This window comes from Dysidea avara, chromosome 7 (genome assembly GCF_963678975.1).
Source record: "Dysidea avara chromosome 7, odDysAvar1.4, whole genome shotgun sequence".
Classification (NCBI taxonomy): domain Eukaryota; kingdom Metazoa; phylum Porifera; class Demospongiae; order Dictyoceratida; family Dysideidae; genus Dysidea; species Dysidea avara.
In genome coordinates, this window is record NC_089278.1 from 3,767,491 (window position 1) to 3,793,433 (window position 25,943).

Consider the following 25,943-nt stretch of genomic DNA (forward strand, 5'->3'; position numbering starts at 1 on the left):
ACGTAAATTGCGCTAAACAATTAAAATACAGTGTACCACCGTACCACGAGGTGTACCCAGATAGCTAGCCAGCTTGGGGTCCTGGAGCAGACGAGGCCGCGAATCGTGCAAATGTTGCGAGTTCTTCTCAGGCGCTATATTGGTAACATAAAGGGGTTCATTGAGGGGTGGTGTATGTCTTTGTGCTGTAGCTGTTAAATCTACACATCAGCTGTGCTACTCCTCGTGTGTTTTATACGCTAGTGGAAATTTGCGGCAAACAGCAGCAGTTGCTGCAATGGCTGATGGCTGGACCAGACACTTAACACCTGCTCCAGTGAGTATCCAATCAGTTAAAAGAGAAAACTAGCTAAACTAGACTGTTAACCTTGTATTATAAATCTCACTCTAATCTTTACCTGTGCTTTTAGTACTCTCAGAGGTTTTGTTTTTTTTCCCCGGGCTAGATGGACTGCCCTTGCCACCACCCCCAGCACTAGGTGTTAAAGTTCCAAGAATTAATCCTCAATTACATGCAATTAAACAGTGTTAACTATCAATAGGGTTAGGTCGCACACTAGCTCCCAAATCTGTCGTTGGTTGCTTACTGTGAATACCATGCATGGACTACGTATGCTATTCATGGTAAACAACCGACAGATTTGGGGTAGCAGCCCACCCATTCTCTACAGTAGCAGTGGCAGCTAAGGAAAACGTGTGCAACTTTATCCCTCCCAAAGATCCCTCCCTGTGTCTTTCCACTAACTCGTAACAAACTACGGCTAGTTAGTGTGACATGGGTCACACACGCTGTAGCGTATTTATAAATAAGCTTGTAAGGCACCTGGTCTGGCTGGGGTAAGGTGACATACCTCCAAATATACCAGCCAGAGCCTTATCATAGATTGTGGGGGTACAAATTTACTCAAACCTAATCTTGGACTCGGGAGGGTCACGTGACAGTGAAGGGTATTAAGGCTACAGCACTCACTCATTCTCCCAATCTCGACATCTTATAGTGTCACCTGTATACAGTATGCACATCAAAGTGACATGAATCTTTTTAATAAAACAGGTGGACAGATTGGCAGGACTGATCGATTTTAGTATAACTTATTCCACAAACACGTCATCAAAATTCTGGTTTTCACCGAGTTTAAGAGACTTTCATGGTATGTGTTACTGAAAAGTGAGATTGTGGTTTTAACACATTTTAAAATTTAGAAGTAGAGTTTGATGCTAAAGGTGGAAAGATTGTACATGTATCTGCTGGACGAAGGCACTTTGCTGTCTTAACAACTCATGGAAATGGTGCATTCATTTCTACAAGTTAAATACAAATTTGATGCAGATGTGATGCAGTATACTTGACTGATACAGAGGGATTACAGCAGGAGTGGTATGTTCCACACAAAGTGGCCTCAGCTAATTGTCATCAAGTAAGCAAGAGTTAAATTATGTAGCATGCTGTGATTGAGTGTATATGTTAGATTGTGTGTGGATTGGATCACACCTTGCTCCTGTGTAAGGATGGACGAGTATTTAGTCATGGGTGGGGAGCAGATGGACAAACTGGTTTGTTCTATTAACTAGTAAAACAGTTGTGAGGTTGGCTTTCACCACATTGTGTTCAGGCATTGGCAATGAAGTCACTCTGACCAATTTTACTACTGTTGTTGGAGATATTCAAAACAAGATGATCTCACGTATTGACACCTGTGTGGACAGCTGTTATGCTCTTGCAGGTAGCATGTAGATACTATTGGACACAGAAACTGTGTAAATGCTCTTCTATAGCTGATGGAACAGTATTTGCATGGGGTAACAATGAATATAGCCAACTTGGGGTAGACAGTTCAGAATTGCAAGTCCTTGCACCACAACAATGTCACCTCCCTACACTGTCAGAGGAGATCATACAAATTGCCAGTTGTGGAACATTTACTTGTTGTCTAACAGGTCAGGTTCTGTTGTGTACCCTCTTGATGGCAGTTATTCAGTCCTGTGTAACACATGGCAATCCCTTAATCATGTTATCAAACTCATTTTTAAAGAGGCAAAAAAATTGTACGTTTTCAATTGTGGAGGTTGTAAGGTTGCACAGTTCACCCCTAGATTTTTAGAGTGCAAAAAAAATCAAGGTTTTACACATATATAAGTAATTTGTGTTTTTGGATTTAATTGTATGTCTCATTGGTATAGCATCCGGTAATTTGTACTACTGGGGGACACTGGAGCCTGACAACCATTGTAGAAATGGAATTAAGTTGTATGGTTCAGAAACATCATTTGGTCCTGTCTCATCTTTACATGCCGGCTTACATTACATCGTGGCATGTTGTACAGGTGAGAATATATAATTAAATGGCATCAGTACTTTATACAATATTATCAGAGGCTCTTCTCGTGTGGGGCAGTTATCCCGGTCATTTTGGTGGGACGGAATTGCAGCCACTAAAAGTAAGACTTGTTCTGTGATTTTGTACTTTTATAGCTACTCTTCCTTTTTTTTAGATATCCATTCCAAGCAATGTTAACATACTCAGTGTGTCTCCCATGCTTCATGAACTTGTCATATTGGCTGATAAATAAAATGTATTTACTTTCTTGATGATAATTTATAAATACTGGGCGCGCTTTTTGAAATATTTTCATTATAAGCCCCGTTCTTTTTCACATGGATTCTAGTGAAGATGAAATTGTGATAGTAAAAGTAGAAAACGAGAAGGTTACGAAGAGAACGAGTAATGGTGTGTCTCCTACAACACAAAAGAAGCAGAAGGTAGAAACTGCAAGCACAGCAGACGGGAAAACAGACGTCATATTACTTTCTTCATCTTCGGGAAACACGGATTCGTCAGAAAATGAAGAGGGTAACAGAAGCAAGAAAAAGGGCAAGGTAAAAGTAAACTCATCTGACGGAATGGCCAAGGATGGTCCTGTTGTTATCGGTGACGTGTTAGAATGTAGACGAAGCCCTACGGTGACTTACATTAAAGACGACCTTGATATCGTTGAACAGGAGATGTTGGACCATGCTCTGGCACTTAGCCTGATGCAAGAAGAAATTGAGAATTATGGTAAACGCGAGGGCCAGGGTGCTCAGGACAGTGACGAGATATTATTACCACCGGCTGACAACATATTGCGCAATTCAGGGAAAACCCCTGCAACAGGTGCATCAAGTAGTTCTTCTAGTACTAGTGTTTCAATTGTTGAACAAACAAATGACACCAGAAGTCAACAATCAGGTGGTCAAGTTGATGAACAAAGTCCGTCTACTCCAGTTACAAATGTTCACCCACCCAGTACAAACTTGGCCGATAAAGATGTTGAATTTCCCAAACACTGGCAGCCAATGGGATTACTGGCTGGCAGTTCTAAAAGCTATGAATTGTATATGGTGCTACCAGGTACTGAAGAGTACCAAGCCATAGCACAACATTTCTACAGAAAACCATTGGTAATCTATAGTGTGAAGCGTATTCAAAATTTACACTTTTTAAAACGTTATAATCTAGAAAAGAAACTAATCTTGGGTACTCGTGGAAGTGGGTTTAATCTTAATGAGCAGAAACTGTTTCATACTTCAGCTGCCAATCCAGATGATATTTGTGAACAAGGACTTGACCTCAGACTAAGCAATGGTGGAAATTTTGGTAATGGAATTTATTTTAGGTATGACGGAAAAGTCTATAGTTGTAAGCTTCATTTGATAGTCAAAAATATCAGTACTGTGATATTTGCTGACCTTCTTGTTTTTTAGTGATGATATATTAAAGTGCCACGCCTATTGGAAGCATTCCTTTCAGCCGGCTCTCATGTTCCAGTGTAGAGTCATCTTGGGAGACATCAAGGTCAGACTATTGTAATGTTGGTGTTCGGGTTATATATACAGTGAGGATTTTTTGGAATAGCAAATGTGCACAACTTGGTTTCTAACTATGTAGTCAACTTCACAGAATTCACTAGCTCACTCAATGATACAGCTCTCCTATTAAAATAAACCAAAGTGATGGTTATGCTTCATCTTGTCTACATTAGATGTTAACATCATTCAATAGTAGTTAGTGCCTGGCTATAATATTTTCTGCTGAAGTAATAGTTTTTACCCTATCATTTCTATTTAGTAAATTAGCAAAGCCAAAGAAAGCCCTGTAAGGGAGCGTACGTAAGGAAATTTTGACGTAAGAAAATTTGGCGAATTCACACTTCAGATTTGACAAATAAAATGTTAATGAAAATCAAAAAATTATAGACAAAACCTGTACTTTTAAAGGCGTTTATAAACATTTGACGAATTTAAATTTAATGAATTAAACTAATTTGTCAAATTCATCAATTTTTCTGGTGTCAAAATTTCCTTGCTTGCGGTATCATGCTAATTTACAAAAATGAATTTAGTTAAATTTCTTCTACAGTTCATTTTTTACATTAATTTTTTAAAGTTTGTTCCAATCTGAATTAGTCAATGAGAGAAATGAGTTGAGATAAATGTTTGTTCTTGCATGTAGTCTTGTTAGTTGAAATGAGTAGCTGGCTCTGGTAGTCTCACTAGGAGCGTAAACTGGTTTGTAATTGTATGGGATGTAAACTAAATCGTTCAAAAGTTTAAACATTGTCGCTAATATCTCTGATCACACAGGTGGACACCACTTTAGCATTTTTGAAATCTTGTCAAAAGAACTCCTCAACCATGGACAGTTTTGCACGAAACGTGCTGTCTTGTGCTGCACCGGTGGATCAGTCTAGCTTTTGTGTAGGGTCCCATATATGGAAGCACAACACTCTTTGGGCTAGTAGCACAATATGTTTGTGCACTATTTCTTTTTACTAGAATCAGTAGAGAATCACAATTATCTACATGTACACTGTACAACTGAACCATAAATCGTTGTGGAGTCTCCATATCAACAGTATTTGTAACAAAGCAAACAGGTTGATAGGACTCTTACAGAGAAATCTTTGTCACTGCTCTCCTTAGCACCATTTGAGTAGACACTTTTAGAATATTGAGTTCAACCTCTGTAATTATAATAGTTTGGCAAAGGATCAAGTCAGAGGAGGTTGGAAATACTTTATAGGCGCTTCTTTTAAGCTATTTATAATTGCATAATTTGTCTCAAATTTTATGTGTGCTTCAGTAGTCACAATACAAAACTTGCAAACTGTAGGGGGTGTAAGGATATTTGGATTGTGTTTTGTGTCAGTATTTAGGTGATGTATTTTGTTTCATAAAAACACTTGATTTTCTAGGTGAAATCTATAAAACACTTTTTCACACGTAATATTCTAAAACTAACACGGTATACATTTTTAAACAAAGCAATGGTGCCATTCACTCTTCATCTTGTCCACCTTTGTGACCATTTGCATAGTTTTAATGGCATGTAAATCATTTCCTGGATCAAGTTCATATATAACACAAATTTAAAATTGCCATATTTTTTATCACAAAATTTATTGTAGAAAATTCACTGAAGCTTTCTCCAGCCAAACTTCATTGTTGACTATATAACAGCAAACATGTCCAGGACACAGGATAAGTGCTACTGAAGAATATTACCATTGGTTGTATAGTTTGTGATAAAATGTTTAGTAACAGCTGTACCACATACTTTAATTGCATATTATTATCACGCTAGTCAACAATCCCAGTACAAAACCAGCAAAACAATGAGGTTCACTAGGACTCAATTAAATGCACTTCACATTAAGTCCAAGACTATGTACTTTGCCACAAAAGATTTGTTAGCTCTCGTCCTCCGGACTTGATGACCAATCACTGTTTTGCGCACTTAACAGGGGCGCTCTTTTAAAACCTTTCTTGAAGCATATACATGAAGCGGTATACCGAGCCCTAGTGAACCCCTAGTATTGTGTTACAACTATTAAGATTCATGTGAGTTCCAAAAGAGATATACAATCAAGGTACAATGCTTGCCCTACCTCCCCTACTTTGTGACTGGTATGAACAATTCTTATTGTTCTTAGTAAAAGATGTGTGGGCAGGTAGTTTCCCATTCTCTGTGAGGCCAGACTAGTGGCGTCTGCCTTCATCTAACGATATTTGGGACTAGTGGAAGGAAACATCATACAGTGCAATAGGGATCATGGAGATTTGTTCTTTATCATGAAAAAAAATGGAATCAGAATCCAGCCCCACAATACCTTCACAGTGCCTTGGCAGTATTGGTTAGGTATAATTAAGCCCAACAGTGCATGCCTCCTGAAATGCTTCCAATAGGTTGTGTATTTATTATTTTCTGCTGGCTGACTGACTTACTAACTGATGTCAGCAATTCAATAATGGCTAAGGTTGTTGGTTTGATTGTTTTTAAACTGGATAGCCTTTTTAAACTGGATAGCCTTTTTAAACTGGATAGCCTGCATGTACAAAACATGTAGCCTGAAGGTTATGATGCAATACTTACAGCTAATGGGTCAGCCTTAACATTCCTGAACACTTTATGTGTTGACATAATATTAACTAAGGCTGGGGGAGAGTGTCTAACTGGAATAGGTTCAGCAAAGGTACTGCTGCAAGTAACACCTCAGGCTTCTCTTAGAAGAAACGTTTGACCTTATCAATGTCAATCATCACCTATCAACAGTTCTCTGTCATCAGTAGAATCAGGCTAGAGGTGTACATATGATCAAAAAGTGAACTGTCTCTCCCCCATTACAGTTATAATTATATTTCAGTTATAATTAGGGCTAAAACAAATACTAATACCAGAGGGGTACTCAAGATTGTTGGTACTTGGATAGTAAAATTGGTACTCGAGTACTCATTAAGACCACGTGACCCAGCTCATATGATATTTGTCATCAGGGAGTGACACAATGAAGGCTGTAGAGTTTGATTGGCATGATTTTTTGTCAGGGACAAACATCAGTACTTTAATACAGTGTGTGTATCATTGTTGTTACTTGAAAAGCTGTAAACTGTTTAAGGTTGGTACAAAACATGTCAAATGGGTCTACATGCAACTAGTATTCGTGAGTACTCAATCGTTACTTTAGAGAGTCCTCAAATACTAAAATACCATGATTGTTTCAGCCCCCTAATTATAATAATGGTATAGGATTTTTGTAGCTTACCAACAACAGTTGACATTACAATTTTGAATGTACAAAAATGTTCTGGCATACTGTAAATCTTGGGTTGCTACATCCATTACAATTTAGCACATGAAAATAACAATCAGTGGCATGTCCTGAGGGGTCCACTCCGAGGCATGTCCAGCTATCGTCCAGCTATATGGTAGCTCCTCCTGTCTTTGACTAGTGAATTAACTTGTCAGTTGTGTTTCACTGTTAAATTTTAGTCTTACAATGCATTTACAGAAACTGTTAAGATTGTTGAACCAACAACATGATGATATTTTTAGAAATGCTGGGATCAGTTTTGGGTGATGTTGCTGTGTTAAAAGTTCTACAATAAGTATTCATTTTAAAAGGATAATTCAATAATTGGTTCTTTTCTGAGGGTATCAGCTGTGCTGTCTTCCCAGTATAATGATAATGAAAGGTGGTAGCTACTGCCTACCTCCTGTCGGTAAGGCTCAACCCACTATGGACCCCCTCCCCTGGATCCCCGCAACTGTTAATGTGCATGGTGACACAGATGTGTACATGTTGTTTACTACTATACATCCAACAAAAATTTTTTGTAGATGCCTGGTCTGAAATATATGTTGGGCTCATTTGAATTCTACATTTTATGTGAATTAAACAAGCATGTGGGTTAATATGGTACCATATAGTAGAAAACTTTGGCAGTATGAAATGTTGGCAAATTTGGCGAATTGTCCATTCATTTGCCCAATTTTTTCTAGCCAAAGCATATTTCTATATAAAAAATTAAGTCATAAGGAGTGTATCACAAAGTACAGATTGCCCAATTTTTTGCACTATGCCACTTTACTATCTATCAGTTTCCATACCATCATTTTTTAAACCAGGCACATGCCCTGCAACCGGCTACAAGGCATGGTTCCTGGTCACTAACTGTTTTGGAAAAATGGGTGTGTGTGTCCCTGACAGTCTGTGTCATTACGCCTGCGTGAGCAAACAGTTTTGTGTCAAAAGCAGCCTGCATAATGTGAAATTGAGGCTTTGTAAACATTGCATTCCACTTTCAAGAAGCTAAGCTTTATGTATGATGAGCCCTGTATTTCGAAATTCAAGTTAAATGGGTTACAGAACACGTTGTGAACAACTTTCCTAATGGGCTATATGAGCGTAATACAACTGAAAAACAGCATAATTGTAAGATACCAAATTCCTTTGAAGAGAAAGGGGACGTGTCCTGTATTTATATGAACAAAAAATGAAGGGCAGTCTTGATGCTTAATTTCTAAACAATTCATGCGATAGACACACTATAAAACAGTTGAGTGTGTAATTTGTGGTTGAAATGGTTTGTTAGAGTAATATGCTTCCTTACGGTAGTACATACATAGAAATGTAATTACCAAATTATAAAATATTTCATGAATTACGAAATACAGTTAATTACAGTATTTACAGATCTAGTTATCTACAGTAGCTGAATGAATATAAACTAATATACATCGATAGTATACTGCATAGGCGCCTGGTTTTTAGAAGTAGCATAACATCAACTTGTTTTCAAGCAACTTTACATAACTACTAAACGAGGTCAGTGTTTGTATACAAGACCAACATTCATATTTTCCCTGGAATTGACCTCTCATGTACCCCCATCATGGCACCATGTTGTACTCTCCTTAATGTTTTCTCAGCATAGGTCACAGACTCAAGTTTATAAGGAAGGCCATAAAGCATTCTCTTGTCATTTATGGCACTGCACAGAAATGTCTATGCTAAACGTTCATTTGATACCTAGTCATCTATTCGAAATCCAGCATTTATTTCTGTTGTAATACTCTACACCCAAACAGTGTCAGACTTTTATATGAAACTGGCTGTAAATCAAAGCAATACTATACTGATATTGTTTACTTCCCTTTTCTTAGCCAACAGAGACAACTATTGGAATGTGATTCAACGCTGACTGACTTTTACCAAGAGTAAATTATTTACTCTTGCTTTTACTGTAAAGACATTCTGTACATATGCCATCAGAACTTTGTTGATGGCTAGTGTAAATTTCTGTTAATTGGACTTTCTGTCATTGTGGGTTAAAAGATAAACATACCATCTTTAAACAGGCTTTCCTGTAAACTGTTTTTGTTGATGAATGGCCTTGACAATAAATATCATTCGGAAATTTACCAACTCACAAGTGATTGCTAGAGGTTTCACACAAACAATAATAAGTTGCATTTATGGTGCACTTTCACTTTCTGAGCTCATTAAATGTAAGCTCACTACCCACAGTCCACAGTGCAGTGTTTAGTAAAATTTGAAGAACTTCGAGTGAAAGATTAATGCTAAATATTTGGCATATACAGTGGTCTAGGCAACCACAGTTCTATATACATGACCGCAGTGCTATATGGAGGTATTATAGAACTCTGCATAGGTGAAACGCTGATTTACCAAGAAGTTGGCTGTTTCAAGGCTACTTGGTTTCAAATAATTTCACACGTGTTCTTGTTCAACTGACTTGAGCTTGAAATGGAAGTTCCTGAAATCAGTTAAAGCATTGCCTTTTATGAAAATATAGGACTTAAAGAGTGGTCGTGAGACCAAATATAGCACTCAGCTTCATCTTTGCTATATTTGTCTCTCACCCACTCCTTTGTGTACTATGTTTTCATATAGCATTTGAGGTGATGCTTTAATTAATATGTAAAGTGATTATTTTTGACTAGATAGTGAGTTTTTGCATGTGATGTAGCCTTGCAGCTCTTATGGGCTCCTGATGTAATCATGTTAATGGTGTGGTTAGAGCCACTTTATTTTGAGTGCTACTTAACTAATATAAGGAACTTATTAATATACCCTTCCCTTAAAAGTCAACACCATATTTTGTTTCAAGTTGATGCTGATACTTTGTTTTGACAGACTCTCAACTCTGAACTAGCTAGCACCACACACACACGCACACTGGGCAGGTATTGTGTTGCAGTGGTTTTGTTGACTCAGTGAATAGTTGTCTAAAGTTTGGTATGAGGAAATGTATTCGTGATCTCATCTGCTGCTCTCACTCCCTACTCATTTTGTTGTCTCATTGAATACTTGCTCACCTTAAGCTTGTTGTCACTGCTCTTTAGTTAGTATCTGTAATACTGAGCCACTTGTGTCAGTGTAGCCTGTCTCTCATGTTGCGTCGTCTTTCATGCACCAATCCTCCACTTGAGGAGTCAGGATTAGGAAGATGTGTGGTTGAGCTGCTATAGGGAAACTAGAACTATACAAAATATGCACGCCCTGTAACAGCTGTTACTTCACGAGCACTTAAAAGTGTGTATGTCTAAAGTTTGATACGATCATGTTCATTTTGAAATTTGGTGTTCGCAAAATGCTTCCTTACGTGTAGGGCAGCGATTTATTGCTATTTCCTAAAACATAATTCGCACAGATGAGATCACCTGTACATGTGTGGAAAGCCTGTGAAAGTGATTCATTCATATCGAACAGAGGTTTCTGGAATAAGGCATTGTTAGAAGTGGGTTTTCTCAGGAAACAGACAACTGCGTCATCTGCAGAGATCTGCTGACAATGTTACATGATCAACTATGCAGTATCATATGTACATAACGATCATTGGAAAGTTTACTTAACATATTCATACATATGTTGTTACACTGCATCAGATCAAGTGCCAGTTTCTTATTTCAATTGTGAGCACGCAACATCAGTTTAAATACTAGAGTTACAAGTAGAGTTTCATTTTAGTTTTTGTATGATGTAAATGGAAACGGCTGAACTATATGCTTGTACTGTGTTTTTATAAAGTGTGTGTACTTTGGTCTATTATAAAGAAATAATACAGGCCCACAAAATGGGTGTTGGTTCCGAATGGTTGTTACAAGTTATCTTTGTGTGGTTTTGTGCAGACCACCTGCAATATTGTTTCCCAAGAGTTTCCTTGTAATTGTTTACATGGTGTACATTCCACATATCTTATTTCCTTGTGTCATCCTCCTTTATCATAGCAAATTCTTGCTTCTTTGTGGTCAAAATTATCATACATGGAAATAGTCATCCTTTTCTGTGGAATCATACAGGTTGATTGATTTCAGTGTCAATTAGGTGTTAGTATTATTCCTGTTGTTGCTTTTCTGAGAACATGTAGAGGTCAGTGCCTGCTGCACTGGGTTTTAAATATGTGCAAAGGCCTGTTATCATTCTGGCTAGCTGATGTAATAAGTGGCATCATGTAATTTAATTAGTGGCATCATGTAATTCATCATAGTGTACACATTTCAAAGAAATGTTTTTAATTAAGCACTTCTTCAATTCTTTTCTGTGTTCAGTTAAGGATGATAGGACAGCCTTTGATATTTCACTAATATTGATCCCCACATTTCTGTGATAGTGGTGATGCTAGCTAATTCATAGTGATGTCAGACAAGTTGCCATTTGAGTGGTATCATTTGTATAGGAGTATCCCCGAAATATGCGGGATGCTTATCTGAGGAGAGAGCCAGAAAAGGCAACAAGAACATCTGGAGAGCAGAGATACTATGACTCAGTCAAGGTATGATACTTATTTCCTTATTGTGTCTTCTGAGCACTATCAGTTTATCTCATTTTTTTTCCAGGGAAATATCACAGGAAGAAACGAGTATGTGATATACAACGCATACCGAATACTACCAGAGTACATGATTGAGTACACTTATACGGTCAGTTGTTTCAGCATGAGATAGAGTACCATCTGTATGCATACATGCTTTAGACTGCTCAACAAAAACCTTTACCTAGAAGAAGAGGGCAGTCCATACCAGCTGTACCTGCCTATGTTCAACCTCCTCAACAAGCCACACCAGCCATTGTACCACCAGCCATTGTTCCAACAGCCCCCACACAGGACCCACGATATCTTCAGATACTTCATTTAATGCAAAATAAAAACAGGCGTTCTCATAAACCATGAAATCAATAAAACAACATTACATGTAATTGATTTACACTTTCCAGAAGTCTGTAGATAGTACAACAAAGTGATTAGGATATTTATAAACATCTGAACAACACAATAATGAAGGTTGATAAGTGTATATGGTCTGTATAGACTCTGTGTGGTGAACATGGAATTTTTATATAGCTTTAAAAACTTAGTCAAAAGTTGAATCATCTGAAGAGGCTTGTTCTAATGATGTTGGTGATGTGCTTAACGCGTCACATGTCTCACTTGGTAATTTCGGTAAGCTTTTTCTGTTAGCTGTTGATGATGTTGGTGATGTGCTAAGTGTGACACATGTCTCGCTTGGTAATTTCGGTAAGCTTTTTCTGCTAGCCATTCTGTACAGACTCAATGATACTTTAATAGCTTTTAGTGTCACCTGCAACAAATTTACATGTTAAAATACAACACTTAAAAGTGTAATTATGTAGTACATACCATCCACTTTCGTTGAGCTTTGAGTCTTTTCAATCTGCTAGTATCAATTCTTGAATGTTTCTTGTTCTGAGGGGAACAAATTATTTAAATAACTCTGGCAAAACTATCAAGAGGGAGTGCACTTATATGGTTTTATATTTCACAGAAATTTATGTTTGACACGCTGGGTGATTGTTACTATGACAATGAATAACACAAAACTTACCAGCAACCAGGGAGACTTGAGACCTTCCGTTGCTGTTGTTCTTCGCCTAATAATGTTATTTCAATCAAAAATAATACTTTATTACATCCTTCAAGTTACCAACTTTGGAGCTGAAATGAGGAGACCCTCAATTAAATCTTTAGCTGCAGTCGATACATCATTGAAGTACTCATCGGGGAACTCCACTTCGCCATCCAAAACATTCTGCATTGTTTCTCCATCATTGTCACCCAAGAATGGTGATGCTCCACTCAACCTTGAATCAACACAAATTTGTTTAAAATAACCCACCACTAAACACCTGATCAACCTACAGTATATAAGTCAGCACTCCAATTGACCTACAATAAAGTGTTAAAAAACAGTTATAGTGTTAACAGGGAACAGGCATGCATACAAGATTTTAGGACTTACCACATATCTGCAGCAGTAGTGACTGGGTCATAATTTAACACTTCAGGGGCTGTAGAAATAGGATTTTAAAATGACTACTAGGTATGGTCACCAGTGTTTTAATATACCTGCAAATTCTGGTGTTCCCACCATTGCAGTGACATTACTTGTGCCACCAATGTACCGAGCCACACCAAAATCTATTAACTTAATCTTACAAGTAGCTGGATCTTCAAGCATAATGTTTTCAGGCTGTAAAGATACAAATTAATAGCTAACAGTACAGACAGACAGACTGGTTGCATGTAGAGATTCTTTATGTAAACCTTGTATTCCACATGTAGACATTACCTTGATATCAAGATGACAGATGTTGTTGTCATGTAGGTACTTAGTTGCTTGAAGGATATTTCTGACATAGCTAGCAGCCTCTTGCTCTTCCAGGTAGTCCTTCTGCGTGACATAGTCAAACAGTTCACATCCAGTAAGCCTGCAGAATTTGTTGATCGCAGTTTACATTATTCTCTAAACGTGCCACCAACAACACTCACAATTCTGTCAACAGAATCCACTCCTTGGCTGACTCGTAGATACCATGAAACTGCAGGACCAGTGGATGGCTAAGGTGGCTAAGAATGGAGGCTTCTCGCTCCACGTCTTCTTTAGCTGTTTTGCTATTGCCACACTTGAACAACCATTTGCCGGCGCAAAGCCTTTTCGTCTTCCGATCCTTACATTTGTAAACTGCACCGTACCTTCCCCTAATTGTACACGTAGCCGAAAGTGACAACGTTGCTACAACACACAAGCAGTAGACTCACCTTCCTAACTCTTCCAGTGATTCGAACCGTTCGTTGAATTCTACAGCTGGTTTGAATTGAACTAAGTCCATTGCACTAACTTTCTCAATTAGCTATACTATAATCGAGTACGTCTCAGTTCCGTACGCACTATTTATACGATTTTGATCATTAAATAATTACATTACGTAATTTATGACATCACACAAGAGTCTATTAACAGGAATAAGAAGTAATTTCAACTCCAGGAACATTAATAAATATATTGTTGGAGAAATTGTCAGTAAACAACGGAAGAGATTCTACCAATACTTCTACTGCATCCATTCTGTCAATTGTTTTTAGTGCATCCACCAACCCTGCCACGTTAGCACTACAAGAACTTTTCTCATACAACTGTAGCAAGCAATCAGTGGGGCTCTGTGAGGTGACCACATTTTGAGTATCATCAGCTAGTCCCAGTGCAAGTATCAGTAAACACCAGTCCTGACCAAGGGGGTGTGGTTGGTCTAGCAAATAACTCAATCTTGTTCTTATTTGTTTGGAGACTGTTTTAAGTGGTAAGTAAGGGACAGATTTAACAGTAGCAAGAGTATCTTCGCATCCGCAGCAAATAAGGTCCACTATGTTCTCTTTACCATCCCCATTCGGTCTACTAACACACCCATTTGCTCTCTGTGCTTCAAACAAGTCAAGGCGTGAGTAACAGAAATGTTCTTTATGTTCTCTCATGTCTGCAGGGCTAAGAATACCTGTCATTATCACGGTACCTGGGTTGGTTTCACTGATAGTTTTAGTGATAACAGAGTAGAATTGTTGGAGTAGTGCATAGCACTCTCGGTTTGATCCATCATTGCCACGTACACGAATTTCAATCACTCGTCCAGGTTCTGTATGTTCAACAATGATTTCCACTTCTCCACGGCAGCACTTTAGGCCATCACTCCACAAAGCCAACTCTTGCTCGTCAAAATCTTGATTAAATATTTTTCTAAGTCGCAATTGGATAAGTGGAAAGAGTCCACAAGAGAAAATGTCATTGTCTGTTTGACAAAAGATTCTAATCCCAGCATAAATAGTAAATGATAAATCTTTCTCCCAAAGACCATATAATTTTTCAGCGTTTATTAAACAAGGAAACTCAAAACTACTACCAGCTTGATCCTTGGCAGTGCAGAGTTCAAAATGTTCAAACAGCCGAGCAACAGACAGAGAATTCCACTTGGAGTAAACACGGCTAATGTCATTTATCTTTATGATGCCAGTCACTGAGTTGAGGTGTGGCGGCATAACTGAACTATTTGGTAGCAGAGAAGGACTAAATATGTTTGACCCCAGCCATACAGGGTCTAAAATGACTATATTGCAAATCAGATCTTCCCTGATATACACAACCTGTAAGAGAGAGTTGTACAATGTAATTCCAATTTGTACAACTACTAAAGTTACTTAACACTAACGAAAACATTAATTGAAATGTCCTGTACACTACACATGGTAGACTGTAGGTTGACGCTGCTACTAACAGTTATAATTTACCTCTCCCATGTCATGGAGGAACAACAGCACTTCCTTGAGAGTCTCTCCTGACACCAACGGATTTATAAACTCTCTGGTTTTGTGGTGAAGCTCCTTCCAAGTAAGCACTGGAAAGTGTGCATGTTCACACCTCCACTGTGGGAGAATTCTTAACAAGAATAATGCTATCCTTGGTGCCAATGGTTGTACCTATGGGTGCCAAATAACAAGCAATAATGCACACATATTAACAATAGGAAGTCAATTTAAAAAGTTTACATACCTTTAGACAAGTAATGCGTAGCGATGCTAATGTTGTCCGCAAGACTCTCATTTCCGAAGTCTGTGATAATCGGCAGTCCAGTGAATGTACTAAATCCTGGAACGAGAAGTAGTGGCCAAACTGTTGTGTTGCAAACATCAGAACTGCACTGGCACCACCTCTGGGATGTCTTACTGGAGAAGCAGCAAACGTATCATCATCTTCATCCGAAGACAGTGATGACAATGATCCAACTGATCGTAAAGGGGAATCAGCAAAACTTGCCACAAGAACAACATGTGGTTTTGTAGTGACATCGTCCAATGATAGCTTAGCCTTGATCATGGAAAGCCAAAATCTAACCCTTGCTATTTGCTTCTTGATTGGATCACGCAGACTAAAAACAATTACATAAATTGAATTTTTGGCACTCAAGAATTTCTCATGTATCAAGTAGTAATCATTTAGGCCAGAGAAGTCCCATATGCTGAACTCCTTTGCATTAGGGATGGTAGCTTGATGGATGGTGATACCATGGGTGCTCCGGAATGCCATTTGGGTCAAGTCAGATGTGGACCTGCGACGGAACAAACTTCGGAGAAATCTACACTTGAGAGATTCAACTAGTTCTGTCTTCCCCACCCCCACATCTCCAAACACCAAGAGTTTGACACGGTCCATAACCACAGTTCCTGGTAGTAGATCATCAACATATTTGTCCCTCAGGCCTCCCTGCAATAATAACATAAATTACATTCATTACTCATAGATCCAGTCACATGTACACAAATCAAACAAAATTTCTATTGGATGCAATACATTAATATCTTGTAACTAACGGATCACATCAGAGAAAGATAAAATGAATAATTACCATTCAGTTTGTATCCCAAAAATAACAAACTGTCAACCAGTTTAATAAATAAAACATACTTGTCTGAGATGAAAGAGGAGCGAAGCAGTGGTGTCATGCCCAGCACTTGCAGATACTTCATCAGAAGTATATCCATGCTGTTGGAGATAAAGGAAACAGTACAAGCAAGCTCAATTAGACAACAAACAATCCTTACTTCAGTAACAGCATCGATGTTACATCCTGCCCTGCAAAGACTTCGCACAACTTCTGTATGGCCGTACTTAGCAGCCAAGTGGAGTGGTGTTATCCCATTCTGTAGGAAAACAGTATATACACATCCCAAAGTATTTCACAAAGTGTAAGTGTTACACTATCGTTAGTAATGATATGCACGTATGAGCAGCATGTTTGTAGGTGATAACATCACTTACTGTGTTGGCTACATTGAGGTTACACTTGGCAGCATTTAGGCTCTCCACAATGGCCACTTGGCCTTCTCTACATGCATCATGAATTGAAGTCTCTTCATGCTACGAACGACATATACAAATTATTAGTACATGAAGTAATGGTGAAAATTACTATAACAAGTTAGTTGAATTATAAAAAACAGCAATTATTTGAAGTTGGTATGGTGAGAGGCCCTTGTAATCAAGTGTATTGCACGGTCTTGGGCTAGCAGGGGTTTCTCCCACAAAGAAATATGAGAGTACAGAAATATGGATTGTCATTTAACACTCATCATCTCTCATTTCTGCTAAAGTGTAGGGTGTTCATATTATGTTTACTGGTGAAAAGCCAAAAGCCTTTCAGAAATGACAGAAATTGTGATCAGATGAAATAAAATTTCAACGATTTTGTTTTCAAACAAACAAACTGAATTTATAGATGCAGTATATTGTTCAATGGTCCTTCAAACGCAAAACACTAAAGTGTTCCACTTGTATCCCAGATAAAACTACTGCAGTGGAGAATACATGTGTTATTGATAAATTCTGTGATGTTTGTGACAAGAATTCATCATCAATGAATTGTTTGCAGTAGTACAAGAATTAACCAATTTTCTACAAAAGTTTCCGCAAAGATAATAATAATAATTCATGGCTGTGAAAATAGTTTTCCTTTTTGACCTCAGTATAACAGCACCACAAAGTATTTTTCCTTGTTGAGTGCACTAATGAGATGAATACTTCAACAAGCTTCACACAGTATCCTTGCTAATGGACTAGCTGCGGCAAAGGTTAGTGTGTTATCGGTTGTTTCAAGCTGCCTACTGATTGACAACTGCTATATTAAGATAGCCTGCAGCATCCTAACACTAGCATGGACAAATAGGAGAGGAGGAACACCCTCATCATGCCAGGTACAATGCACTAGCTATACAACTATTTCATGGTTGATAGTAATGTATTCAATTCTGGATGATAATAATCATATAATGTTGCCTTCTTCCTCCAGTGAGTGGTTGGGGGAGCATTGCATTCACAAAATACTTTTTTTGCTGATAATGACACATTCTATTACATCCTACATCAACCTTCCTACTTAACACACCCACACATCACATCGGCTGTCTCTCTCACATACACACACATACACATGCACACATTATCTCTTGCCCATACTCTCACACTACAGAGGTTCTAATAGTGCTTGCATGACAACAATAACAAGCAAAATCACTTGCACAATATTTCGACCAATCAAATGGATCCATTTTTGAACTTCAAACTACACGCACAAGAACTCTGTACAACACAAAGATTTCTAATAACCACAGGATTATTCATAATAGCCACAGGAATTTAACCACTATGTACCTCTAGGGCATTATTGTTTGTAAACTTGGCAAACATTACAAGTTAGTTACTTGAGCAAGGGAGGACTGAAATCTTTTACCATTGAGCCAATTAGTCTCAACAAAGAATCCTTTTTGTATTGAACACCTTGTGAAACTGAGGTTGGCTGTTAGTCACAAAACAACTACACATAATTACTGTATCACTAGCCCACTGAGCAGGAGATGGTACAGCAATATTAAGGTTCTACACCTTCTAATTTGTAATTACAAACTACTGCACATTGAAATTAAGGAAGTTACACACACAAATACATCAAATGTTAAATACCGAGTGCAACCAATTTCACAGTAAACCCAGCCTTGGACCAGCCTTCCATTCTGCTGTGTATACCATTGCACACATACTATATAAACATTTACAGAGATTTTTCCTGTTAGTTTTACAAGAGCTAGTTATAGATTGCATCAAGCAATAACTTTTATAAATAATGCACTTCCTTTTATGACAGTCATGCATGGAATGTCAAGTGACTCAGCAGTGTATACTCACCCACACAGTAGGAGAATATCAAATTAACACCATTGTGTACCTTATCTTTAATATTGACATCACACTCCATTTTACACAGGTATTCAACAATGTCATGGTGACCTCGTCGAGTAGCCAGCCGCAACGGAGGACATCCGTTCTACACAATTATCAATTATTCTACAATTACGCATAGCATAATTAACATTACATTGTCTTGTTTATTGATGTTAGCCCCAGAGTCACAGAGGTAACAGAGAATGTCATAATGGCCACGTGCAGCAGCAACATGGAGTGGGGCTTCCCCCTCGTTGTTCTGAATATTGAGGTCACACCTAGCCTCAACCAGACACTCGACTAGTAGCTGGAAGCCATGCCAGCAAGCACAGTGTATGGCAGCCTCCCCATCCTATTTGTACATGAATATGATCATGAGTTTAGTTGACACACAAACACTGCATGAACCTTATCTTGAACATCCAATGATATTCCCACTTTGCATAGAAATGTTAAAACCTCTAGCTGGCCATAGCGGGTGGCCACATGTAGAGCAGTTTCTCCAGCCTACAAAAATGATGAACATAGAACACAGCCAATAGAATGATGTGGTAAAAACATGGCCACACCTAAACTACACACTGTATACAAACTATACATATAGTACACACATTTGCTCAAAATAAAGTATAATGTTGTTGGTAAATGTTTACCCAGTCTGAACAACTGTACTAACTTTTTGTGGTCAACTATGTTGTACTACTTCTCAAGTACACATATACGTCAGTAAAGGGGAGTACTTAAGGTTAAGTAAACATAATGATGTAAGAAAAATGAATAAAATTTGTTTTTTAGAGAGCAATACATAAGTACTTGGACCAGAGTGCACACACAGTACTACACCTTGTCTTGCATGTCCAGTTCAATTTTACAGGAGTAAAGAAATTCCACAACATTAAGGTGACCATGACGAGAGGCCCAGTAGAGTGGGGTGTCCCCATGCTAGATAAAGGAAATTGTTTACACTTTAATTACCTCAAAAAATTTGTAGGCAAAGTGTGGAATGTAATAACCACATACTAGACAATAAAAAACACCAGTACCTTATCCTTTGAATCTAGTTTTGCTCCACTCTTAATCAACAACTTCACCACACTAAGGTGTCCATAGCCCGCAGCTATGTGTAGTGCACTCTCCCCATGCTGTGGAGTAAACAATACATTTCGTATGGATACTATTAATAACAGAAGTACTTCAAAACCAATGTGTTGAACAGTACACATATACCACAGTAAACACATTCTGATGTGTGTGCTGTAGCACAACATGAAATGCTGATATCATTTCAATCACACAATAACCACCTTGTTAGTTGCATTGACAATGTTGCTTTCAGTCAAAATCTGCTTTACACCATTTAAGTCTCCATTGTCAACAGCAGTTAGCAGCTCCTGGGTAGGACTTGAATGTGAGGGCTCCTATAGCAAACAATAGACAAACTCGTGTTACCTTATGACCATGCACTGTTCTTTCTGCAGTGTGCTTTCTGCAGTGTGTACATTCAGGTAACAAAAAGCGCACGTGTACATACCAAGGGCAATATGATTTACCAAGACACAACCTTCGTTCACAAACGTTTGAAATATATACCTGCCCTCATAGCTATCAACCACGTTTGACCTCACGTCTTTATAAACCATAGATATTTGTGTTTGCTTGCAAGCGGTCACACACACTTATCTAGATGAACGAACCTTGTTATCAGGCGAATGGTGGCTCCCAACCGACAGAGCTGATGCCATTATCGCAGACACTCAAACAAGACTCAAAATCAAGCCACGCCCCTTGTAAATACAGTCGTAACAAAGTGACGTCACAAGTCACAAATCTGTATATTCCATTTAAAGTGCAGCATTGCCGATGTCTTTACGGACAAGAAAAAGAGGCTTAGACCAATCTCCTGAACATGAAGGTACAATATATTTATGTCATAATTTATTGATAAAAATATTTGTTTAGGAAAGCGACCGTTTAAACGCCCACGTTCAGCAGGCAACTTCAGATCAGATGAAATTCCGGAACAGGAGCCAAGTGATGAGACCAAGCTGGAAATGTTGATAGAAAAAGTTGGAGAAAAGGTACCTTTAGTAGTGCAAACATGAATTGGCACACTCAAAGATGTGATTTTGTTCATTCAACAGAGCACTGCTACGTTGGAGAAAAATTTGGAAACATTGGCTAACGTTCTTGTAGATGATCTCCGAACATACAAGGAAACTATTTTAAAAGTAATATGCAAATGGTAAGATCCTCCCATGACAATCTTGCAGTGTATATGTTATTATATACAGTGCTACTACCCACCCTGAGAAGACAACTATATACTCCACACTGGTTGGGATACTGAATGCAAGAAAGTATGAAGTGGGAGAAGAGGTATGAAGTGTCAGTGATGGTGTGATTGTGAATGGTGTCCAGTTTGTAGATATGATGGTTGAGTCGCTGAAAGAGAATTTGGCTCTAGGAAATTATGAGCAAGTCAGAAAACTGGTCAGATTTTTGGCTGATCTGGTTAACTCTAAAGTGGTGGCATCAGCCTCTATTATGAACCTGTTCGATACATTCATTACTGTAACTTATGAACCTGACATTCCTCAGGTGGAGTGTGTTGTGTAGTGTGTGTTCACATTATTACAGTAGAAATGTTGGTACAGGTACGATCTGACTGGTATGTCTACTGTGTAGTATCAGCACTTCCATGGGTTGGGAGAGAGCTACAGGAAAGAAAAAAACATGAACTTGAGCGACTATTGACTGCCATCGACAACTACATGAAGTATGTGCTATTACAGTGTTTAGAAGCCTATTATTACTCTTGAGTCCCAATAGTAATTGAGACAAGCCTTAGTAATCCTTACCCAGTACCCATAAACAACATGTCACCTGACAATGCCCAGCAATAGTATCTAAGGCATGCACATTGTTTTTTTGTCATAAAGATACTTTTTTTTGCAATGATACAAAGTCACAGATTAGCAGGCCATTGTGGTGCACACTTATTGATCATTAGCCAGGTACCTAGCTGTAGGCTAATTTTTAATTCATTTTTACCTTGACTATGCCACTTTAAGAAAGCTTTCATGGTGATGACTTGGTATATACCCATTGGCTATTGTGTACTTTCACTGTGCGCAGTGAATTATATCCCTAAAACCAGCTGTCCGATGCTTTCAGACAAGCGTAACTCAATATTGAGTCGATAACAGCTAAGGCTATGGGCTTGATTTTTTAACTGTTCGGCCCGACAGGTACCTTTTGGTATACTACAGTTTGTACAATGCATGCTTACCTGTGTCCTCCTTTGTGTCTCATTTATCTTTGGTGAAAGCGCAAGGTGTCAATTCATGGTAGTACCACATGATGGCTTCTCTGCATTTATAACAAATTTTCCAGATTGATTGCAGAGGTCCTTCTCGTAATGTGTTATTCAATTGTAATGTGTTATTCAGTTGTAATGTGTTATTCATTTGTAATGCTGTGTAAAGGGCTGAACATAGCTCATGTGCATGTGTTGCCAGACACAGTAATTTTGTAATTGAAACTACAGTAGAATCTGCCACCTGTATAGGAGGGCTAAATTTAGTCTATGATTTAGTATGGGACTAAGGGTCTATGACAACATTGAAAATATCAACATTTTTACTAAGCAACACCAATGGTGACAGACTAGCTGCCTGAAAACTAGCAATCTACAAAACTGGTTGTCAAGTCTGGCCACAGTCCTGCAGCTTGTACATGGATCTTTCTCTGCTCCCCACAGTGCAGATCCTTGTCAGCCTTCTTTATTTGCTACTTCATGTTATTACCACCTGTAGCACCTGGCAAAGTTTGTGAAAGTCGTTCATTATTTTGCTTGGTTTTATCTCACAATGGCTGCCCATGTTCTTATCATTAATTGAGTTTGGCCACCCTCTTTGATCATCAAATCCTCAAACACATGATCATATCCATATCTTGAATATCAGCCATTGTGAGATGGGTGCCACTAAACTAAACATTGAACTCCATTTTTTTTACATTTTTACTTATTGTAATTGGAGGTGGTATATGCTGTACTGTAAATACCTGTACATCTTATTCAACTCTTTCATCCAGCAAGCGACGGACAACTTATCTTCCTGCCCTGCAAGTGTGGACATCACCCAAGCCTCATGTACAAGCAGAGGTTAGTCACCAACTATCTGCCATGGTGTCATCAATGCATTTGCAGTACCTGGAGGTGCTATGGAGTCAGATAAAGAAGATGCGAGGCAACAACTGGAAGGTGCTGTTACCTTCCAGTATTGGTCATATTATTTTTATTTGCAGGAACGAATTTTACTGCGTACCTTTATGGCATTTGAGAGTGAAATTGCTAGTGCCATGTCTGTAAGTGAATAATTGGCCATGTTGCCAGAACAAAATTCAATTGATTTTTAAATAGCATCCACTACTGCCTGTCAATGTTCCTATCCACACAGAGGAATCGGTTTATCCTCTTCCCAGGGCTGTCTTCAGAATGTTTAACAATGATGATATGCAAAATGCTGATGATGTAAGAGTTATTATTGTAGTGTGTTAGTTTTTGTGACTTATTTGTATAGACCCGAGGCCTGCCAGCAGATGATTCTATTGACAGATACTTGGCCGAGGAGACCATATCAGATATTATACAGGCTTATGACAATAATAGAAAGAATGGTGCTGTCCAGTTGGTTTTGTTTAGTCAACGTGTAAAGATTCCAGTGGACTACCTGATAGTGGAAGTGAGATGTTATGTTCACTCAGCAAAGAGATGATTCATCTTGTAAAACTATAGGCACTGATGGGCAGGGTATTGCAGCTCCCTTGTGCCCCGGAGGTCTCCATATACTACAGCTGTTTGCTAATAGAACTCTGCAAGTGTCATCCGACAGTATACCCACTAATAGTGAATTATGACTGTTTGTGAAACTGTACATCATCTTTTCTGTTTAGCTATCTCATGCCACCAAGATCTTATTTGAGAGACTGGAAGGCATGAACTTTGTGTGTATTAATAGGTGAGTTCAATACTGTATTGTGTTACACTGATATGTGGTTAGGTTTGCTGGATGGTTTGCCTTCCACCTCAGTAACTTTCAGTTCCAGTGGACCTGGAAGGAATGGTAGGGTGTGTTGTTTGTATACTGATATGTATCTTGTTGGCTTGTGTAGGGAAGATGCCCTGAAATTACCAGTGCACCATTATAAGATGAGGTTTCTAGCAGAAGTGTTCACAAAGTGTTCCAGGTAGATGGGCTACATACTCTCCTACTGTCCTTAGTTTATTTATTTATTTATTTTTTGAGGATATTTTGCCAACCTGTAACATACATGTGCATCGTTTATTTTAATACCATTGTCTTTAGGTTAGCTGAACATGACATGCTAGTGGAGCAGATTCCACCAGAATTCCGAGGTCTCATTCCCCATGAACCCGAGCCTGTTTTCAAATACTCTTCAGAAGAGGAAAATAGTATGTGATGCAATAGCCCCCATGAGTACTCAAGTGTGTGTGGTGTGTGTCCTGCCTTTAGCTACTTCTGTGGAGTCTGAACTGGTCGAACAGCTGTTGACAGCATTCAGAAACAAAACACCAGAAAAAGAGCTGGCTATACTTCTAGACACTTCAGTACTAGAATCATTTCCTGAATTGTTCCATAACAGAGGAGGTAATTATGCTGTGATGTGTTCATTTTGTTAACATTGTTGTTTGTGCCAACAGCACTGGTAGAGAAGAAAGTTGATATTCTCACTCAATGTGTGTTACAAGCCGGTTCTAAAACTATCAGTCATAGTTTTAATGCCTTTGCCAAGTATGTTTTACTGTAGTCCAAAATGTAGAACAATTATACTCTTTCCTAAGATTCCGGCCACTGTTTTTGAATCTGATTAGCACCGAGGAAGAACGAATGGTGTGCCTGCAATCTGTGGTGGACTTTTGGCAGCTTAGCTCTCAAGTATGTCAGACCAAGTTTATGTGTGTGTATGATTGTAAAAAAAAAAACTACACTAGTGGCAGTCACTAATTTTGGATAAGCTGAACAAGATGCAGATTATTGATACCATCACTATCATTAATTGGCTGTTCGCACCTGAAATGGTTGGAAGTTTTATGAGGTGAAGTTTTCAACACTGTTGCTATCACTAATAGTTTTTATATACAGGCAGAGTGCTTGGGATATCATAAGAGCTGCCCTACTCAAGACCCACAATACGTATCTTAAGGTTTTTAAAAATTTATGTTCTATTTGGACCCATGCTATTGGGGAGTTTGATAGGCTTGTGAAGAAGTTAAAGAAGGCAAGAAAAAACTTGAGAAGCTCTCTGTGAGTTACCCAACTGTGCTATAACAAAACTTGAGACACTGTTTACAGAGTCTTGATGAAGTAGCCATGGGTAGTAGCGGAGATAGGAATGAGCTAGAAGAGAACCTCAAGAAATTGGAAGAGGAAGTTGACGATGCTGACAAAACAGTTAATGAAGTTTACATCACTTTGTGTCAGGTTAGTTGTTAATTGGGCTGACAACTAAACACAATGCTCATCTCAACTACAGAAGTTTACTATGATAATAGCTGAACACTTGCAGAATTGTGATGGCAGAAACCAAAGCTACAATACTATCTGGTACCAGTGCATGTGTGAAGGATTTCAGCAGATTTTATTGGAGGTGAGTGATGTTACTAGCTTGATGATTTGTAATGTAGTTACTACTACCTATAGAATTATGCTCACCTGCTAAGATGTACCCCTATCTTGGAGAACACTGTATTTACTGCTGACGTGGATGCACGCATCACTACAGTATTTACACAGTTCCAGGCACTTGTTAGCTAATATTTTTAATGTTTATGTAGTCAAAAGTCTGATACTCGTCCTTTTCGTTCCCAGTCACCATACCTAGTTGGCTCCGGTCCAGCTGGGCCGCCTCGTTCTCCAGTGTGTGGGTTAACTCCGTCAGGCCAGGGCTGGAGAGGGTTGTTCTTCGCATCGACATTATGCTTCGTACTTTCTTTGTCTGACGTGGCATTATTAG

At 38.5% G+C, this 25,943-nt stretch overlaps 5 protein-coding genes across 6 annotated transcripts; 3 read left to right on the forward strand and 2 right to left on the reverse strand.

Moving 5' to 3' along the window:
- The first annotated feature begins 1 nt into the window (after position 1).
- LOC136261663 (RCC1-like G exchanging factor-like protein) lies at positions 2–2,625 on the forward strand. 2 transcript variants are annotated; one of them, XM_066055702.1, is made up of 11 exons: positions 2–142; positions 192–316; positions 1,055–1,151; positions 1,204–1,290; positions 1,342–1,418; positions 1,470–1,554; positions 1,614–1,724; positions 1,777–1,938; positions 2,182–2,325; positions 2,375–2,439; positions 2,494–2,625. In XM_066055702.1, exons 1-11 carry the CDS (start codon positions 112–114, stop codon positions 2,569–2,571), a joined length of 1,062 nt encoding a protein of 353 aa, XP_065911774.1. In that variant the 5' UTR covers positions 2–111; the 3' UTR covers positions 2,572–2,625. The 2 variants fall into 2 exon arrangements, with proteins under 2 accessions (XP_065911774.1, XP_065911775.1); XM_066055703.1 differs by lacking the exon at positions 1,777–1,938.
- On the forward strand, positions 2,592–12,083 carry LOC136261661 (uncharacterized). The gene is made up of 5 exons (XM_066055700.1): positions 2,592–3,657; positions 3,746–3,836; positions 11,522–11,617; positions 11,682–11,765; positions 11,819–12,083. Exons 1-5 carry the CDS (start codon positions 2,657–2,659, stop codon positions 12,014–12,016), a joined length of 1,470 nt encoding a protein of 489 aa, XP_065911772.1. The 5' UTR covers positions 2,592–2,656; the 3' UTR covers positions 12,017–12,083.
- Positions 11,973–14,061, reverse strand: LOC136261662 (myosin light chain kinase A-like). The gene is made up of 10 exons (XM_066055701.1): positions 13,904–14,061; positions 13,634–13,843; positions 13,434–13,572; positions 13,211–13,334; positions 13,104–13,152; positions 13,004–13,030; positions 12,793–12,945; positions 12,690–12,735; positions 12,485–12,550; positions 11,973–12,425 (listed from the first exon to the last, which is right to left on the reverse strand). Exons 1-10 carry the CDS (start codon positions 13,972–13,974, stop codon positions 12,198–12,200), a joined length of 1,113 nt encoding a protein of 370 aa, XP_065911773.1. The 5' UTR covers positions 13,975–14,061; the 3' UTR covers positions 11,973–12,197.
- Positions 14,022–21,097, reverse strand: LOC136261659 (death-associated protein kinase 1-like). Its single transcript, XM_066055698.1, has 13 exons — positions 20,600–21,097; positions 20,210–20,323; positions 19,949–20,047; positions 19,749–19,847; positions 19,314–19,412; positions 19,060–19,257; positions 18,910–19,008; positions 16,950–17,048; positions 16,733–16,831; positions 16,596–16,673; positions 15,684–16,394; positions 15,422–15,610; positions 14,022–15,277 (listed from the first exon to the last, which is right to left on the reverse strand). Exons 1-13 carry the CDS (start codon positions 20,645–20,647, stop codon positions 14,099–14,101), a joined length of 3,111 nt encoding a protein of 1,036 aa, XP_065911770.1. The 5' UTR covers positions 20,648–21,097; the 3' UTR covers positions 14,022–14,098.
- Positions 20,669–25,770, forward strand: LOC136261660 (nuclear cap-binding protein subunit 1-B-like). Its single transcript, XM_066055699.1, has 25 exons — positions 20,669–20,817; positions 20,865–20,983; positions 21,047–21,147; positions 21,197–21,281; positions 21,324–21,503; positions 21,560–21,681; positions 23,001–23,070; positions 23,116–23,169; positions 23,214–23,273; positions 23,329–23,439; positions 23,489–23,650; positions 23,704–23,814; positions 23,862–23,926; positions 23,969–24,031; positions 24,081–24,155; positions 24,275–24,381; positions 24,443–24,577; positions 24,631–24,721; positions 24,772–24,865; positions 24,922–25,025; positions 25,073–25,133; positions 25,187–25,234; positions 25,283–25,411; positions 25,464–25,577; positions 25,631–25,770. The coding sequence occupies exons 1-25, from the start codon at positions 20,766–20,768 to the stop codon at positions 25,742–25,744; spliced, it is 2,427 nt and encodes an 808-aa protein (XP_065911771.1). The 5' UTR covers positions 20,669–20,765; the 3' UTR covers positions 25,745–25,770.
- The last annotated feature ends 173 nt before the right edge of the window (positions 25,771–25,943 follow it).